The sequence below is a fragment of the Centroberyx gerrardi genome, chromosome 7, assembly GCF_048128805.1.
Source record: "Centroberyx gerrardi isolate f3 chromosome 7, fCenGer3.hap1.cur.20231027, whole genome shotgun sequence".
In the NCBI taxonomy this organism is placed as follows: domain Eukaryota; kingdom Metazoa; phylum Chordata; class Actinopteri; order Beryciformes; family Berycidae; genus Centroberyx; species Centroberyx gerrardi.
In genome coordinates, this window is record NC_136003.1 from 25,042,620 (window position 1) to 25,061,637 (window position 19,018).

The following is a 19,018-nucleotide window of genomic DNA, read 5'->3' on the forward strand; positions in this document are numbered from 1 at the left end:
TCTCTTCCTGATCAGTATTTTCTCTCTAAAAATGCAGGCTAGTTGCTTTGATCACGCTTCGAAATTTCTGAGAGATTTTAGTAGGAAGTATTTATTGTGAACTCATATCTTGTCTTTCCCTCTCGTCTTCCCCCTTCTCTCTCTTTGTACTTTCTCTCTCTTTCTTCTTCACTGTCCATCCTCCTCCATCTTGCTTTCTGCCTCTGCAGAGTCTGTGAACAGGCGAGAGAGGGACCCTGTCTGCCCCACTGTCCAGCGACACCATGAGCTGGAGCTTCCTCACGCGGCTGCTGGAGGAGATCCACAACCACTCCACCTTCGTGGGGAAGCTGTGGCTCACCGTGCTCATCGTCTTCCGCATCGTTCTCACTGCCGTCGGGGGAGAGTCCATCTACTATGATGAGCAGAGCAAGTTCGTCTGCAACTCAGGACAGCCGGGCTGCGAGAATGTCTGCTACGATGCCTTCGCCCCTCTATCTCATGTCCGCTTCTGGGTCTTCCAGATCATCTTGGTGGCCATGCCTTCTCTCATGTACATGGGCTATGCTGTCAACAAGATTGCTCGATTGGAGGAAGCCAAAGGAGGAGGCAGCACCCCTACAGTCAGAACAGGAGGAGGGGGCTACACACACAGGAAGCCCAGGAAGATCTGCTTTGGAGCGCGGCAGCACCGAGGCATCGAGGAGACAGAGGAGGACCAGGAGGACGACCCCATGATCTATGAGGTGCCAGAGATTGAGCCTCCAAAAAGGCCACGGGATCCACTGCAACCCACACCCAGACCCAAGGTCCGCCATGATGGACGCAAGCGTATCCAAGATGAGGGGCTAATGCGTATCTACGTTTTGCAACTAGTAACTCGTACAGTACTAGAGGCAGGCTTCCTTGCAGGCCAGTACTTGCTGTATGGGTTCCGCGTGGCGCCTGTGTTTGTGTGTTCGGGGAAGCCTTGCCCCCACAGCGTCGACTGCTTTGTGTCGCGGCCTACAGAGAAGACCATCTTCCTGCGCATCATGTATGGTGTCACTGTCCTCTGCCTCACACTCAACGTTTGGGAGATGCTCCACTTGGGCATCGGTTCCATCTGTGACATCCTGCGCCGTAGGCGCTGCCCGCCTCAGGAGGACGAGTACCAGTTGGGCTTACTGGGCACCAATGGGGGTGTGGAGGGATCTGTAGGGACGCCGGGGCCCGAGACGGGTTCTGGGGGAGGGGTGGTTGGAGATGGGGGTGCTGATTACGTCGGCTACCCATTCTCCTGGAACACCCCGTCGGCTCCACCGGGCTACAACATTGTGGTGAAGCCAGAGCAGATCCCCTACACGGACCTTAGCAATGCCAAGATGGCATGCAAGCAGAACCGGGCAAACATTGCCCAGGAGGAGCAGCAGCAGTTTGGTAGCAATGAGGATAATTTCCCCACTGGAGGGGAGGCCCGCGTGGCCCTGAACAAAGACATGATCCAACAAGCTCACGAGCAACTGGAGGCGGCCATCCAGGCCTACAGTCAGCAGCACCGGGTGGAGGAGCAGCTCGGGGACAACCAGGATGACAAGCCCCAAAGTAACATCATCCAGGCCCAGCCTCAGCCACAGCCTCAGCCACAAAAGGAGCGCAAACATAGATTCAAGCATGGCAAAGGAGGCAGCAGTGGAGGAGGCAGCAGCAGCAACAGCAGCAGCAGCAAATCAGGAGAGGGCAAGCCCTCTGTATGGATTTAACAATCCTTTACACCCCGAAACTGATGCATATTAAAACCATGTAAATATTAGGGATGGGATGAAGAGCTGTTGCAATCTCTCTTGGATATTTAAACACCGTGGTGCCTTAAAGAATCCTGCAAGCTGGAGAAGATGTGTGTTTGTGTACTAAGGTGTGTAAAGAACCTTTGTGATGTTGCAGCTGACAATTTGTTTTGTCTGGGCTATCACTGTCTAACTTGAAACATCACACCAACGCAAACTATATTAGGCAACAGTCTGTCGTTTACATGTCTTGTCTTCCTCAAGTCCTGAAGCAGACTCTTGACCTCTGTTGTCTTCCTGTTCATCCATTCTTAGGGATTTTGAGCTGAGGAAAATTACTGAATGATAATGAGTTCTGTTGCAATTCAGATTGATCCCAGATTGGGCTTAGCTAATTTTCTGGCTGGTCCTCTGCAAAGATACTGACTTCATAATACATTGGCATCATAATTCTTGGACATCAAAATGCAATGGCATCCTAATGAAGTATCACCATAATGCAAAGGCAATACAATGCTATCATCAGTATGCCCTGACAGGCTAAAGCAATGACTTGATAATGGAACGTCATATTAATGCAAAGGCAATAAAATGCAACAACAACATAATGCAATGGCAGCGCCTAAAGCAATGACTTTCTAATGCAATGACAACTTCTGTCACCTTCCCGAAGGCTCCTATCAGCTGTGTCCTGTCAGTCACCATGTTCTGTGTCTGCTATCTCTCCAAGGTCAATGACGTTTTTATGTTGCTGTGACTTTGCGTTTGATTGTGAGTTTGTGAATGTCTAGTGTGTGTTCTGATAATATAGTGCTATACCAGCTGCCACTCAGGAACTGGTGAGTACAGCCGGTGGTTTCTTATCCAGTCTACATCTTTCAGTTATTGAGATTTCCTGGAAGAAGCATTCATTCTCTCCTTGAATTAACAAGGTGCATAAGCAATCCAGTCTTTATACCTTCACACTTTTTAAACCTGAACTACTTCTCAGTTTTTCTCTCTGGCTCTTCATAGCTATTATACAAGGCATCCCAGTGCTGAACTGGTCCTCCATCTGCCTTGTATTTGACTGCCCCCTGGTGGTATCTTTAAGGGGCGTCCTCTATTGGTAGTAGTTACCAGTTGCCAATGCTACCTGCATCCAGCAACACCCGAACCAGCTATAGTATTCCTTTTCTATTGACAAGCCTTGTGTCTTTAACAGTCTTCCTATTGGTACAAGTTCAGTGTTAGTTGCACAAGGCTGCAATATCAAAATGTGTCAAATGTTGTAATGGAAAAGTCTTAAAGCCATTACTATAGTATAGTGAGACCAAACACTGTTTGTGTGATACAAGTGTCAGTGCCAAGATTTTGTGCTAGGCTACTATGAAGCCTGGTTGTTTGTAGCTTTGGAATACTGTGGCCATGCTACTCCAATTGTGAAAAAAAAATTGCCTATGTGAGACCAATCCTTTTTGTAACAGTCACTTGTTTTTTGTATTATGTGTTTTTGCTTTTTGGAATGGGATTTAAAATAGCAGACTCTGAAATGGGGTCCATTTTTACGTTCAAACCAGTGTTTTATATGAAAACACTGTTTTTTTCAATAACGTTTTTTGTAAAATAAAGAAAATGAAAACAAATTGTTTTAAAAATTAATTAGTTGTATGGATATTTATGGATATTGTGTTTTTTAATTGCCTTCCAATTGTAAAAAAAAATATATGTGAAATATGACATAGTATATTTTTATAATATGTAGGCTACATTGAATTAATGACACAAATATAGCCAGACTTTTCCCTGTATGTTACGGTATCAGTATTTAATGTATGTGGGCTGTGTTTTAATAAACAGTGTGATTCCTTTTCCAACATTGTTCTGAGATCTGCTGAACAGCTGTGTGTGGAGAATAACTGGCTTATGGAATAACTTGGGGAAAGGAGACAAAGTACCACATTATTCAAACCCTTCCCAGTAGCTTTCCAAACAAGCGACAAATCCGATTGATTACTCATTTTATGACGATAGACCGGGGAGGAAGCGGATCAGAAAAGCCTGTACATTCTGTTCTTGATTCAGTAAATCCCATTTGAAAGATCTGCCTCTTTCTAAGCATCAATCCCACCAACTAGTTGATCTAATTGAGCAAACCATCGCCCATGTGAAGCAATAAAGCTGTACATTGTGGCATGGTTTCCCTCAGATGTACATGGTGTACAGTGCAGCACTGTGCTCGCTCAGAAAGAGTCTTTCTCAGGGTTTTTCCACCCAGCCGGCAACAGGTGTCGGTGCAACAAGGCAGCCAACAGCAGACAGACATAAATCACCAAAAGTACTGCGGCCAGCCTCTCCCCAAGCAGTGATTGACATTGGCTCCACTGTTGCCGCTCTGATCCCGAAAAGCCACATTTACCGAATTTTTTGGCTGTTGTGGAGATGGAATTTTTTTTACCGATTTACCGAAACCATCCTAAAGTCAGTCTCATTCCCTCTAAGCCAAACAGCCCTCATTAAATTCTTCCATAATAAACAATGTTTCTTATCTTGAGTGTTTACTATTGCCATTTTAAGAGATGAAAAGGACTACAGTATAAATGGATAGCAGGCAACGACTGGTGGGGGCCTGCTGTTACAGCCAGCTGGGGCCACTAGAGGGCAGCTGTTTCTACTGAGCAGTGGCTCAGAGGGACCACCTCCGGGTTGAAGGGGCATTTTGGGGAGGTGGAAGGGGGGGTGGAGGGGAGGGGAGGGGAGGGGGACCCCATCTGTTAAACATCTGAGTGCCTGGCAGTATGGACTGCGGCACCTTACATCTCCAACTGCTTTCTAGGTTGGGTTCATGTGTTTTTGGGGGAAGGTAGGGGAGGCTTTGGCACTTATCCAGGTCAACATAGTCCCTCTGTGGCACAGCAACGCATTTGTCTACCCCCCCACCCCCACCCCCTTCCCACCCCTCTCACTAGAGAGAGAGAGAGAGAGAGAGAGAGAGCATGGCTTGTTGGACAGAAATGGCCTGAACTAACTTATTGGATCAATTAACTTGATTAGAAGTTCTTTTCTTCTCTGCATAAGTGTATATATGCATATTTGGAGTAGAGAGTCATTCATTTATATAGTGAGTTGGCAGCTGAGGGGATGATTGGGGAATAGACGTATAGGTTATTCAGTAAAAATCTTCCCAGGTAGCTTTCATTACAGCAGGAAACCTAATGGAAATAGATTTGTCTTATCTGCATTTGTTAGGATAACAGTGTATTTTCTTTAACGAACCATCTCTATACAGTGTGTTGATATCAGTCAGAGAGTGAAAACAGACTGTGTCAGGTGAAGTCTTGTAGTGTGGGTCTGCTCATCAGGGATCCCACACTGTCCGCCCTCAGCGTCTGTCTGTCCATGTAAAAGACTGTATGAGAGACTCTCTGGTAATGTTAAGGCTTTTGTCGTTTGCCCTACACGTTTCTCACAGTCACCTATCTGGGATGTGATAATAAAACCAGTGGTATTACCAGTACAAACTCATACATGTATTTGTGTGTTTTGTGTGTTTTTCTATGCCTTTTGTATGTAATATATGTTTCTTTGAGTGCCATTCTGGTATCCCCCCAGCCAAGTAGAACTGTTTATTCCATTTTTGGAAACATGTTTCTTTTTTCAGGCTTGATGAATACATTTGAGTTGCATGTTAAAAGACCTATTTTCCTACAAAAATAAATCAGAAATGCATATTAAAAAAAAACGTCTTCCTCATGTCTTTTGTGTGGGGGTCCATGTCAAGAAAAGTGAGCGGAAAAATAAGACTTCTGACTCTTGAAATGTTGTGTTAATGTCCTCGTCTTGTCAGTACGACGCTTGTGTTTGATTTTGATTGGTGGAGAGCAGGGGTCTCCGCAGTCCTATCAGGAGAATTACAGTCACACAAGCTGATGTTGTGTCAGTAGCAGGAACAACACAGCAGACTGGAGAGATGTGTCACTCCAGCTCACGTCAACCATGTCATTTTGTTTGTCACTTTGGCAGTTCATTTGGTGACAGCTGAACTTCAGACTGTGATGAGAGAACATTTGAGTCTGTGAGGCTTGAAATTGCGTCAATACATTAACGGCCCAGGGCTCGTAGGCTATGCCTCGCTGCCAATTACCCACTCACAATGGTGAGAAATTGCATTGTCTTTGGTACAACAAAATTAATTACTGCTTCAGTCTGAATTGAAGAGTCAGGATTTTTCAGAAATCATCCAAAGATTATAAGAAATTGAAAGTATGAAAAAAACGCAAAGGACTCTGTGTCCTCACTTCCCGCTTTGCCAGTGAGTTTTCCACTTAGTGTCCGTCTTCATTAGTGAGTTAACAGCCGAAGTGCCTGGAGAATAGAGAGTAAAAATGGAAAAGGAAAGATTCAGTGTGCTTTTGTGATTCTCTGAAATAAAAAAGTTCCCTGGAGAGAATGGCCACTGGGAGCGAGTAGAGTGCTGCAGCTGGATGTACAACGAGGTCACTGCCGATATGAGTGGAATCCCATGAGCGCTCTCTGGGATAGCAACTTGTGGCAGCGGGCTATTTTCTCCAAAAAGAAACAAACATTTCATCCCATTAATGGCCTAATTGGCTGGCTGCACTGACCCTGCACAGATGTCATTTTAGAGATGGTGTCTACATGCTACCATTATGACTTTGGGGACAGGGAAAGAGGAGTAGTAGGACAAAAAAAAAAGTGCCCCAGTGCTTTCCAAGGCTGTCCTGGTCAGTTTCTGCCCTGAGCCTGTGACAGCAGCATCCAGATGTTTGCGTGTCTGGTCCACCCGGTAATTGTGGGACGCCCCGCAGCAGGACACGCAGGAGAAACTCAGTGAAGTGGAAGGTGCAGTAACGTATAGGTCACTGATAGCACAGCTGTATAGAATATGGAAAAACACGAAGCCATATGGCATCTGCGGATATTATAACGGATGAATACATTCACAAATATGATAACTTAAGTGATAAGATTAAGCATGCTGGCATGTACCCTACAAAGCAGGAGAAAATGTCATTAACGTTTCTCAGTGGTAAAGAGGAGAGAGAGGAGAAGTGGAGGAGGATGAAGGGGAGGTGGAAGAGGAAGAGGATGAGGCTGAGAAGGAGGAGGGGGAGGAGGGTCAATAAAAGAAGAGGGGTGGGTAAAAATAATGATATCATGCAAAATCATAAATCAATGGATCATATGGTGTTCCAATTTAAAACAAAGCCATGAAAGGAACAGTAAACACAAAATGTGTCCCATAACCAGCCAGAATCTGCTGTTTATAAGTCGAAACACTGCATTCTAGTGGCAGATACTGGCAGATGTTGGGCACTTAGCTCAAAGACACTAAATCAGGCAAATTGCTGAGAAAACATCACCTACTATCAACCAGTTAGACACTGAATCCCACTCTTGTTTGAGCAACAAAATATGAACAGTCAATCACTGAGAGTGAATCTTTCTGATAAATATTTATTCACTGACATTTTCATTCCCCTCACCACTTCTTGTTCACAGAAATCAAATTAACAAACATTCACATGATTTCAAAGTTGGCTCACCAAAAGTTCTCAAGCTGGTCATCTACACCTACATTATTTATCTGCATGACAAAATCACAGTAAGACATTTAAAGTATGACAGTTAAAGGCAATAATGCCAGTTGCATGAGATCCACTCAACCTCCACCTTCATCCTGAAAATCCATGGAAATCCTGATGCAAACATTGCTAAGCTCATCCAAAAGGCAATGTTGTCAAGAAAGGTTTTGACCCATAGTGCGCAATTCACAATCATCATATCACTTTACATCTGACTTACAGTCAAATCTACATTAGTTTAGCATCTACATCCACTTAAAAAGAAACTGTAACTGTAACAAATGGATGGATATCCTACATGTTGGTTTTGCACAACTTCTTCCAGTTTTACCGGTATGGTGATGTTGCCACTCTGTCAGAGCACCGACTCCTGTCTGGTCACCGTGGAGACGGTGAGGTAGCATGTTGTTACACAGGGGCTGTGACTCTCTGTGAACTGCTCACCATAGCAACCTTTGTGAGGAGGGACCTCCTGGAAGTGTTTACTAGTGCCATTATTTCTGTTTCTTTCTGTGGCTTCTCTGTTTAGTCCTTGGCTCTGAGCCTTTCTTAGGGTCCTGTGCAGCCCACAGCCCAGACAGACCAGGCACTCTGGTGTCCAGCTGAGCCAGAGGCTCCTGGGAGGATCTGTTGTGCAGAGTGGAGGAGGACACGACCCCGGCAGGAACACTGAGACCTGAGGCTGAGGCCCAGCTCATCTCTGTGCTACATCCAGCACTGTCAAATAAAAAGGAGTGAGAAAGAGAGAGCGGAAATGATCCCTCACAACCAGCAATGGGTTTATGTAATATTCATGTGTTTATACATACCTTAGGCAACTTATAAACGCAGGATTATCTCACATATTTTTCAAAGTGGAAGTGGTGATTTGTGGTGAATACATTCATAGTGCCAAAAAATGTGTGACACACTGTTTGACAAATGTTAAGATGAAATACATTCAACGTTCCGGTTCTAGTGTAATATGTTAATGCGTATCATCCATGCTTAGTGTCTTCCAGTCAAGGAGGTATTTGATTCTCTTCAAAATACATTCTGTTTGAGCTTGTTTAACTGTCATTAGTATGATTTGCATAAGGCACTAAAGTGCAGACCCTCAGAAAAAACCCTCACTGTTTTTACTTAAGAAATGGCTTTCCAGTTTGAGCAAAATAACCGTACCACCAGATTCCAGCTGGAACAATCCTGATAATAAATACAGTCATAGATACATAATAAGATTATTGAATATAAAATTTACAGTCTTATGATTTTTGCATTTTGACTTCAGTGCAAATGTCTTGGCTGCTGATGGGCCTGCTCAGCATTAACTTCACCTCCAAGCAACCATCATCCGTGATCCACACCTGTGCCACAGATTCATCCGTTCAGTCTAACACATAAGGCTTAGTGAGTGATTGAGTAAGACCTGAGGCTGAGGCTAGAGAGAAGGCACTGTGCTGTCTGGGTGCAGCGCCTACCTGCTGGCTGGCAGACAATCTCCCAGGTGAAGCCTGAGCACGCCCTGACTGTGCAGCCTCAACAAGTGCTCAAACTCAGCAGGCATGGCGTGGACTGTCTTTTTGCTCTGCCTGTCATCATAGTAGTGGTTGGTGAGAAACTGGTTTCTGATTGGGTGCTGGTTGAAGGGCCAGAAGCCGTACATGTGCACGTTGGCGCAGAGCTCCAGCGCCAGGCTAGCCACCATGAAGCCGGTGCTGAGCCGCACTGTCTTGAGGCCCCGGGAGCGCCAGAAGCGGGCCAGACTCTGCAGGTACTCCGGGTTGAAGAAGACGGGCCGGGTGGGGCTTTCAAAGTCCTGGACGGAGTACAGGGCCCGCAGGGACACGCCCGTGTTGTGGCTGTAGGAGAAGGCAGGCAGCAGCAGCAGGGAGTCGCCGTAGGTACGCAGGCTCTCCACAAAGGGACGGCGGCGCTCCGACAGAGACCTGTACCTGAAAGAAAACACAGAGGATGTGAAGCGGGGAGACACAAGAGACATTAAAGGTAACTGTAGATGGTAAGGTGACGATGAGATTTATCCAGTCTCCACATCCACACACTCACTTCTCTACGAGGATGCTCGGGTTTGCTGTCACAAGGTCAGTCTTGCTGCCCACATCTTTCTTATAGTCATTTTGCAAAGGAGGTAGGTTGCACCTGAACAAGGGTGAAAGGGGCTAAGGAAAATCACTACATGGAGTTTGAACAGGGGTGGGTGTAATAGCCTATTATTGTTTAATTGTCATCAGCATTTCACACTCCATTATTAGATTGCATGTAATGGACAGATTTCCCACCTGATAACAAACTGGGCAGAATCTATCTTCTCTCCACAGCTGCTGTTGACCAGGATCCCTCCGTTCCCCACAACAGCACACGTGTCCCATGATTTATTTCCAAAGGGTTGCTCCTGGAATCAACACCAACAGACATTTTATTATCGTATTCATAAACACACACATAGGCTACACACACTCACATACAAAACAAACAAAGACTGTTCATGATAGACTGTGTGTGATGGACCAGGAGCCATGGTGAGGGAATGAAGTGTATTTGACTCAAAGTTTACGCCCCATGACAGCCATGAAGGACAAAACAGAACAGAGATAACATCTACAGTACATTGAGATGTTGGTGTTAGGGGGTATAGCTCAGTGGCAGAGCATTTGACTGCAGATCAAGAGGTCCCCAGTTCAACTCTGGGTGCCCCCTGTGTTTTTTTCACACCAATACAAATGCTAACTTTTGTTGTGAATTGAGGTATAGCTGGTAAAATTGTGTTTGTGTAACGTGTGAGCGCATAAGTCTTTTATTGCCACTCCATTGTGGCACTGTGTAACCGGTGGTGGAGTTATCGTGGCAGCCATTCATTCAGGACAAAACAGAACTAAGATAACACCCCTAAACAGGATGTAGGGGGGTATAGGTCAGTGGTAGAGCGTTTGACTGCAGATCAAGAGGTCCCCAGTTCAACTCTGGGTGCCCCCTAAATTCAATTTGTTATAGTACAGCTCTTGTTTTCCATTTCACATTGGGGTGTATGTTAAGGTTAAAGTGGGATGAGTTGCAAACAAAACTGTGAGATAGGGGGTATAGCTCAGTGGCAGAGCATTTGACTGCAGATCAAGAGGTCCCCAGTTCAACTCTGGGTGCCCCCTGTAAGGTTTAAAGACACGTCCAAATAAAAAGATGGCTAACTTTCATACACTGTTCGCACCAATATGATTGTCTTTTTGTACGTCATAGTCTATATTAAAAGTCATTAAACTTAATCAGCTAGGGGGTATAGCTCAGTGGTAGAGCATTTGACTGCAGATCAAGAGGTCCCCAGTTCAAATCTGCGTGCCCCCTGTAAAAACATCTATTAGTGATTCCTCTCAGTTGTATAGAACTATATAAGCCAAAAGATGGGTGTTTATGTGTAATTGTAGTGGCAGAGCATTGGCCACAAATTAAGTGAAAAAGTTACTGCTTAGGCCCTAAGTGGAGAGGAGGTATAGCTTAGTGGTAGAGTGTGTGACTCCAGTTCAAGAAGTCCCTAGTTGAAGTTTGGCAGCACCTTCACACTGATAAAGAAAAAGTGTATAATTGTGTATCAAAGAGCCAACATGCGACTCATGGTGGAACATGCAGGAGCAAAGTAGCTACTGGAAGCTGTGAAGTCATCACTGTGTTAAGAGTGAAACGTACAAACCAGATACTCTGAAAAGGTACCTCTCCTCCAAAAAGCGTCCAGAGCTGCAGTAATAATGGCAAGTGAAAAACAACTCACCTTTATAAAGGTGCTGAAGATCTCGGGCGTCACCTGGAGGGGCTTTCTCTTCTCACCATCGTACATGACCTTTGATCCCAGCGGAGTGTTGGTCTGTGTGACGATGGCCTTGGTGAGGCCATGGCAATCGCTGCTCAGCAGATCTCTGGAGAACAGCAAGTTCTCGATTAAAGAACAAACTTAGAGGAAAGACTTAAGATAATAGGTGAGAGATGTAGGTTGATTGGTCAGTTTAGGTGTGTAAAGACAATGGGTTAGGGTTAGTGTTAGTGTTATGAACAGAAAGGTGGCCAATTTCAATAAATAACGGCTATCAGAATTGACAGATAGTTTTTCCTCTCAAGTTATAAATTATGAAGCTTCAGGATTTAATTCCATAGAGAGCTGAATAAAGACAGGAGTAGCATGAAATTTTATTTTCCTGTCATGCAAAATTAATGACCCATCCCACATGAGATTACATGACACAGTGTTTTGCAAACAAAAAAGAAATTGCCATATAGGGCAAGGCTCAGATGGAGAGGGAGCCCTGGGTTCCATAATACTGTTTTATGTGGATAAAGCATATGATTATACACAGAAGAAGGCAATACAAAATAAATTACTCATTTCATTTATGCAATGCCTTTTTCCGCATTTCCCATGTCTTCTCTATATAATCAGCCACTAAAAATGTTTCATTTTCAAAAAGCCAACTAAATTTTTCAGGATCTTCCATAGCCAAAAAATCAATGTCCCCTTTTATCTTACTGAACAGAGCCTTGCTCTGGACAATACAACATTAAATGGATTTCATCCTCAGTAACATTTAAATCACACATATGACAGAGTCTATTTTCTTCGACCGTACCAACAAAGCGCCCAGTTTCAACATGAAGAGTTAATATACCCGATCTAATTTGAGCACACAATGATCTTTTCTTTTTGGTTAAATTATACTTTACATATTTTTCAGTGACATAATCACTTTTAATCACACAATATGTTCTATGTTTGGGTTTATTCCATATCTCTACAGCCCATTTCTCTTTCAGTTGACAAAAAAACAGTTCTTTAATTAAATTAATATCTACTTTTACTTTTGAAACATAAACTTCCTTCTACTTCCTACATTAAAGAATAAGTTATGAATTCCTCTTCCTCCCCTCAAATATTCTCCTGGCTAACCTGCTCTCCTCCATGTTTAATTAACAGTCTGTTCCATAACCGGATCACACCTGGGTTGGTGCAAATTTGTCTACTCCAAGAAAGTATCTCATTGCTCTGTTATCGACCCCTTCACATTTAGGATGATTCTTATGTCCCCAAACCCCAGAAGCATAGTCCAACACTGGACACACACATGCTTGATACAGTTTGGTATAGGTGGAAAACCCAATATCTCTCAGCTCTTTAGTTTTACCAATCGCTCCTCCTAAAGCTCTACTAGCTGACTCAGAAAGAACATCAGTGCCCTTTATAAAATTCATATGCTCATCAAGATAGGATCCAAGACATTTATAGCATGTTGTATAATTCAATTTCTTCCCACCGAAATGGAATTGAAAATTACTAATATCGTCTACTGGATTTCTAAAATGCTTTATTTCCGTTTTCTTATCATTTATGGGGAGTCTCCATTTCCTGCACCAGTCATAGGCACTGGACAACATTTTTGGTAAATCCTCTTCTGTTTCGGCAAATAAAACATCAATATCATCTGCATGCAAAAGGGCACTAACCTTCTCTTCGCCAAATCTCCCTCCACATTTCAAATCTTTAATTATTTCAACCAAATCATTAATATAGATTGCGAATATAGTGTTGGGGCAGGGGGTAAAGCCCTACTGAGTCACATGACACAACTGTAAGGTATCTGCCATGAAGAGCATGAGGTCAACACTCAACTGAAGTCATGGGTTCCTCTACTTTGATGCATATTTTCATATCTACTTCTGCTTCCATGTCTACAGTTCTTCCTCTTTCTATTTATATAAGAGGGGAAACGAGTCCCAGAGGGACTTGGTATTTACTGACTTTTAGCAAACCTTTGAGAAACCTTTCACATGATTTTTTTTACCTGAACTTTTGGGAATTGTCCTCCTGCTTCTTCCAGCTGTGAGAGTAATGCTCCACTAATTTGTCAATGATGCTGTCCCTGTGACACACACACCCAAACACACAGTCAGGTGCACAAAACCTGTAGCACTTGATAACATGTAATGAAGGGACAACAAAAGAGGTAATTTAACAGAGAACCAGTGATGGCGTTTGGTCTCACCCGCAGCTTTTGCATGGTTCAGAGGGCTTAAAGGCAGTTTTCTTCTGGGCTTGGCGGAAAGCGGCTCGAGGTTCCACATTTCTAAGGAGAGGAACAGGGAGAAAACAGAGCTGGTCAGATGAGTAAAATGCAAAAGCCAGAGAACAAGATAAAAGAGTTAATCTAACTGGCTCTGAGCCCAGGATAGATAGAGGAGGAAAACCTGCTCTACAACTATTGTTTAACCCTATGCTCATCCTCAATCGCCCGCATCATATAAAAGGATGTAAATTAATCCAATAGTTCATAGAGATTGTCACTGATGCCTCAGAGGTGTTGAGCAATGATATGACTCCTGCCAGGCCATGTTTTCATTTGTAGCAATGATGACAACAATCAACTATACTGTATATGAATAGATTAGGCCTTAGAGCAATGATTACATACAGAGCTATGCATATATAGAGGCATCTCTCATGGGCAGAAGACAGAATAGTGGAAAATGTGCCAGTTTGATTGAGTATGTACAACCAGAGTCTAAACTCCGGACCAGAGACCTTTCAGTCAGGTTGTTCCAGATGACTGGAAACAGCCTCTCATGTTTCACCGTCATACACACACTATACCAAAATAAACAAACACTGCATCCATGCAGCATGAGATATTGTGCTTGTAAAAAACATTCTTTTCCTTGTTTTTCCTCACATACAAACTTTTGACTTTTGACTTTTGTGTCATATTGAAGCCAAATCAATACCATGTTAACACCATGAGCATTTCACACAGATTAAAGAGCAGAATAATATACAAAATGCCAGTTATTTAGTCTCAGAGAAGTGTCATTTTCCAAATCCTTGTGGTTTGAATTTTTATTTTTTCCTCTGACACAACACATGTCTCTGCTTGCATCTCTAAGCACTCTTAAAGCACTCACTGGAGTGGAGTGAATCATGAAATGAATCATTATATCAAAGCACAGAGACATCAGTGTTCAACGTGAAATGAATTCACATTTACCTGCCCCCCCCCCCCCCCCCCAAACAAAAAAAAGCATAACCACACCCTCTTTCTGAACCAGAAAATCCATGGTGTTGTCAGTGGTTTCACAGATATAAACCCACAGCAAAATGCCTTGCAAAGCCACAGTTTGGCAAAGATGATGACAGTGAAAGGAAGGGTGCAGGGTGAAGAAGGGTGAAGAAAGTGCCAAAGGGTGAAGAAAGTGCCAAAGCCTACAGAAAGAGTGGGAAAAAAAAACCTCTGAAACAGCTCCTATTTCACTCCCATGTCAGCTCTCAACCTCTTGCACCCTGCTATGCACTTTGCACTTTCTACAGCACCATTATAGCCCCTTAACTCTAGTAATTAATTCACCAAGTTAGTTTGAGGTAGTGCTCAGTAGTAGAAACCTGCGTTACCTGAAAGTCCAACTTACCTTTCGTTGAACACGTACCAGAAGAGAGCGGTCAGCACGGTCCCCAAGATGATGAGGGTGAGCATCAAGGAGAAGAGCAGCTTCAGGAGCAGCGCCCTCATGCCTCCCCTCCTGCTGACTTCCTGCGCTTACCTCCCCTCGCCCGCTCTCTGTCCTTTCCTGCTCTACACCTCGCTCGGCTCAGCAGCTATGTGTTATCTTAGTTGCCGTTGCCCTCCTCCCTCTCCCCGTTTCCCTCCGTTTTCAGATTTCCCCTCCTCCTCAGCTCTTTCTCCCCAGCTGTACCTCACACTCTCTCTCTCTCTCTCTCTCTCAGAGTGTTAATCTTTTGCCTTTCCTTTCCCTTTTTTTGCTCCCGGTCTGTCTGCCTGTCTGGTTTCTCTCTCCTCTCTCTCTCTCTCTCTCTCTCTCTCTCTCTCTCTCTCTCTCCCTCCCTCTCTCCTTGAGGGAACAGGAACACGCCTCCTCAGTTATCAGGCTCTCCTATCTTTCTTTCTCTTGAACAAGCAAGTCCCCTGTCTTCTGTGCACTTCTATTTTTCCCCTTTTCTTTCTCTGTGTCTTTTGACCATCCAGGTCAGTTCGAGTCGGGACCGGTCTTTTGCTGCTTCACATCCTTCTTTAATCCTTGTGTTGTGACTCTAGTCCACCCATCTTCCTTGCTGTCTCTCTCTCTCTCTCTCTCTCTCTCTCTCTCTCTCTCTCTCTCTCTCTCAGTTGTTCATGCAGACAGTACTACAGTCCTACTACTTTCCACTGTAGTCCCAAAGCTAAAGCTGTTGCTCCTTCTATTCTCCTCCCCCTTCCCCTGGAGCCCCAGCCTTCCCTCCGCTCACCCCACCCTCCCCCAGCCATCCTCCGCCCACACCCCTAAGCCCCTCTCCCCTCTGCACAAAAAGGAGGCAGTAACATGAGTGCCCAGTACTGAATTAGCCCATGGTTTGTCTCTTGACTAGTGTGTGTGTGTGTGTGTGTGTGTGAGTGTGTGTGAGTGTGTGTCAGGGAACTTGTTCAAAGCCAATGAGAGTGAGAGTAGGCGAGGGGTAGAGGCCACCCACCAAATCAGATATCTACCCTGACTCTTAATGCCTCCCCAACCCTCTCGCCTACACTCCTACACACACACACACACACACACACACACACACACACACACACACACACATAGCTTCACAGGGTTCCTTCAAGTGAGGCTCTCGAGTTAAACTTTGCCAGCAGTATCAGCTCATATCAACTGACCCTAAAAGTGGGTTTCTCTCAGCTGGAGAGGTGGGAGGGGGTTTGGGGCTTAGCAAGGGAAGTCTCCACTCAGCTGAGATGGGAACCTGTTTATAACATGGCAGCGCTGCCGGCCCGATCACCAGGGAAACTAACGCAACGGCCGGCGGAAATGAGAGAAACAGAAAGTGCGAGAGAGGCAGACAAAGAGACAGAGAGAGCAGACAGAGGTGGGGAGTTGATGCCCAGAGGAGCCGTAACTCATCTGTCGTTTGGCTTTTATTTGGTAGCTCTGCGTTACCAGCTGCGCGATGGAAGGAGAATAAAGGCTTGGAGGTACAGCTCACAAACAGTTTCAGGATGGCACTGTTCAAGGAGAATTCTGGGAAATACGCTGAATGCGTGGCGTGCATTTGACAATGAACTCTCGCTAATCGATGCCACACCCGATCCAACAGACAGTTGTCTCCCCGGTGGACTTGAGCCATGTTATGATGTGTCCTGTTTTCAGTGGAAAACTCCACATTGGCATGAATGCAGCTCTGTGTACTAAAGCGATCATGCCAAGTAACTCTTGTCTGAGGCATGCTGAGTAAGCTGAATTGTTCCTCTTTAAGCCACAGCACCCCCCCACACACACCCCGTCCCCCCAAAACAATAGAGCCCTTGGAAAGTTTTTTTTTTCCTTCTTTTTTCAGCAGATTTCAGGGTTTGCAATGAACTTTGGCAATTTCCTGTTGGTTTGTAGGAGGCTGCTTAGCTGTGACCAGACTAAAGAGGGGGTAATGAACAATAATGACGGCCATGCGACTAATAACAGCAGGCTAATAGCACTGCTGGGGACAGAGCTCGTTAAGGAAATGAAGAACTATACTGACACCGCTTTTTACCTCAAACCCTTTAGCTGAACGCACAGTCAGGTAATGGTTTCCTGACTGATGAGCAGTGTCCCTTTACCCACGGATCCAATGACTTCAGTGAGCAGCTGGGCCTCTCATGGGGAATGCGTGCTATGTGTTTGTGATGTGCTCCGCTGCTTGCTGTACCATCTGGTTTTTGCATACTTGGACAAGTGATACCTACCATGTGAAAGATGATTGATCCAGTGATAGGTGAATGTGTATGGGTAGTCAAATGCAGTCTCTATTTCTCTCTGTCTCTCTCTTTCTCTCTCTCATTTCCCCATGCACAGTGTCAGAGTTGCTCACATTTTCCCTCTCTCTATACTTGGACACGCTCTTCTCTAGACGTGATAAAAGCTCTTTAATAGCTGGAGTGGGAGCAGAGAAAAAAATCGCTCTTCTCCACAGACGGTTTCTGGGTGAGTCTTGGTAAGAAGACAGATAAAGAGCTCACCCCCTGAGCGCTGGGCCTGTAGGGGGAAACAGAGACAGGCATGACCTGCACGTATCATGAGATACTAGCAGGAATGTGGAGAGAAATGCAGGAGTGAAGACTTCCGCCAGCTTGGAAACTTCATAGCGATGATAATAGCAAGGCTGTGGGCGGGAAAGGGAGTCAGTGACCCAGAACATTAGGAGTGTATCAGCAGAGAGATATGAGCAGAAACATCTTGCCTCTCGGATGGTCTGCTAAATCAAATAGCCAGACCTCTCATCTCATTTCCCCTCATTACAGGCCGTCCTGTAACCCCCTCACACACACACACACACACACAACAGTAAGTCGTTCGTTTGTTACAGACAAAAGATGCCATGTCCCAAGGAGTCCATAAGCTATTTAACCACATTAGAGCCAAATAAGTCATTTTTCAAGTACACATTCATAATCTTGCAACACAATGAGATTTCTCAGCATTATGCAGCGCCACGCCTTGTGTGCCCTAAGCAAACCGCTAGTGTGTTTTACTGGATCATGCCAGAATTGTCATGTAAATGATTGATGATGATCTAATTAATTCAACTCTGTGTGATTAATCCATTATTCAGCAGAGGAAGAAGAGTCAGCGCAAAGTTGACACTTTGTGCGTGCGCATGTGTGGTCGCATGCGCATGTTTATTTCGCCAGTGTTTGTGAATAAGGGCCTGTTTGTCCCCCAATAAGTGGTCAAGGGGAGATGTGTGTGTAAAGGGGCACGAGTGTTTTGGTTTGCGTATTTGCATAGGTGTGACTGAGGGTTGCTAAACATGTTTGCATAGGTGTTGGCGAGTGTCGGCGCGTGTGTTTCCTGGCTGACCCAGCCCAGCTGCTCTTGACAGGGAGCCTGAACGCAGCGTGCGACGGAGCTTAGCCTCGGGGCGGGAGGCAATAAAGGAGGAGGAGGAGGAGGAGGGACGGTGGGGTCAGGGTGGAGGGGTGTGTGGCACAAGGGGGTGGGGGTGGTGGGTGGGGGGCCACTTCCTCTAAGAGCCCATGTGACATCATCACAAGGCAGGGCTGGGCAGCCTCTGGACACAGGGGGCAGACAGATGGAAACAAAAGGACTCATTGTCGCCCAAAAAAACACCCCAACAAATCAATTCTCCTCTTCTCCACCTCCTTCAGCCTGACGAACCTGCTTGACCTCTTCTTGAACCGGGGCATTGGCATTGGGTTATCAGGGTTAACATGTAACCCCCCCTCCTGAATTAGTCAGAATCAGTATCAGAAGTACAGTGTACAAGGAATTTCTTTTGGTGCAGGTGTCAACATAACAACATAACTATAAGAAGAAAAGTGTAAGAAATATAAGTAAAATGTAAAAAAAAAAAAAATAGAGAAATGTTAAAAATAGAAAATGTACAAGTTAATGTAAAATGTAAAAAGTATACAATGCAAATAAAAGTTAAAGGGTAACTTCGGTATTTTTCAACCTGGACCCTATTTTCCCAACTTTTTGTGTCTAAGTGACTAAAGGGGACAACAATTTTTGAAATTGGTCCAGTATTGAGCCTCTCAAGGCGGGGAAGGAGGATGAGGAGGACGCGGCTTTATCCAGCAGCACCGGAGAGGACAGTAATGGGCCGAGTAGGTGGAAGTCATACAGATTGTCTAAATAAATAAGTATAATAAATATAAAAATAATAAATATAAAATAAAT

General features: G+C 44.7%; 2 protein-coding genes and 4 non-coding genes across 8 annotated transcripts; 5 read left to right on the forward strand and 1 right to left on the reverse strand.

Annotated features, from left to right (window-relative positions):
- The first annotated feature begins 263 nt into the window (after positions 1-263).
- gjc1 (gap junction protein gamma 1) lies at positions 264-1,721 on the forward strand. Of its 2 annotated transcripts, XM_071909292.2 has the most exons (4): positions 264-602; positions 639-1,110; positions 1,213-1,520; positions 1,602-1,721. In XM_071909292.2, the coding sequence occupies exons 1-4, from the start codon at positions 264-266 to the stop codon at positions 1,719-1,721; spliced, it is 1,239 nt and encodes a 412-aa protein (XP_071765393.1). The 2 variants fall into 2 exon arrangements, with proteins under 2 accessions (XP_071765393.1, XP_071765392.2); XM_071909291.2 differs by having other exon boundaries at positions 264-1,721.
- Positions 1,722-7,176: 5,455 nt separating this feature from the next.
- On the reverse strand, positions 7,177-15,546 carry st8sia6 (ST8 alpha-N-acetyl-neuraminide alpha-2,8-sialyltransferase 6). Of its 2 annotated transcripts, XM_078284733.1 has the most exons (9): positions 15,266-15,546; positions 14,762-15,155; positions 13,348-13,428; positions 13,147-13,224; positions 11,088-11,232; positions 9,610-9,722; positions 9,377-9,469; positions 8,791-9,264; positions 7,177-8,047 (listed from the first exon to the last, which is right to left on the reverse strand). In XM_078284733.1, the coding sequence occupies exons 2-9, from the start codon at positions 14,860-14,862 to the stop codon at positions 7,825-7,827; spliced, it is 1,308 nt and encodes a 435-aa protein (XP_078140859.1). In that variant the 5' UTR covers positions 14,863-15,155; positions 15,266-15,546; the 3' UTR covers positions 7,177-7,824. The 2 variants fall into 2 exon arrangements, with proteins under 2 accessions (XP_078140859.1, XP_071765397.1); XM_071909296.2 differs by having other exon boundaries at positions 14,762-15,546.
- trnac-gca (transfer RNA cysteine (anticodon GCA)) lies at positions 9,956-10,027 on the forward strand. Its single transcript has one exon. It is a non-coding gene; the product is annotated as a tRNA-Cys (tRNA).
- trnac-gca (transfer RNA cysteine (anticodon GCA)) lies at positions 10,232-10,303 on the forward strand. The gene has a single exon. It is a non-coding gene; the product is annotated as a tRNA-Cys (tRNA).
- On the forward strand, positions 10,402-10,473 carry trnac-gca (transfer RNA cysteine (anticodon GCA)). The gene has a single exon. It is a non-coding gene; the product is annotated as a tRNA-Cys (tRNA).
- Positions 10,595-10,666, forward strand: trnac-gca (transfer RNA cysteine (anticodon GCA)). Its single transcript has one exon. It is a non-coding gene; the product is annotated as a tRNA-Cys (tRNA).
- Positions 15,547-19,018: the final 3,472 nt, after the last annotated feature.

Excerpts from the sequence above, each read along its gene's own strand:
- gjc1 (XM_071909291.2), top strand. The coding sequence starts at position 264 with ATGAGCTGGAGCTTCCTCACGCGGCTGCTGGAGGAGATCCACAACCAC.
- st8sia6 (XM_078284733.1), bottom strand. The coding sequence starts at position 14,862 with ATGAGGGCGCTGCTCCTGAAGCTGCTCTTCTCCTTGATGCTCACCCTC. Across the intron at positions 9,265-9,376 it reads CCGAGCATCCTCGTAGAGAA|GTACAGGTCTCTGTCGGAGC; the intron begins GTGAGTGTGTGG and ends GTTTTCTTTCAG. Across the intron at positions 8,048-8,790 it reads GATTGTCTGCCAGCCAGCAG|TGCTGGATGTAGCACAGAGA; the intron begins GTAGGCGCTGCA and ends TTTATTTGACAG.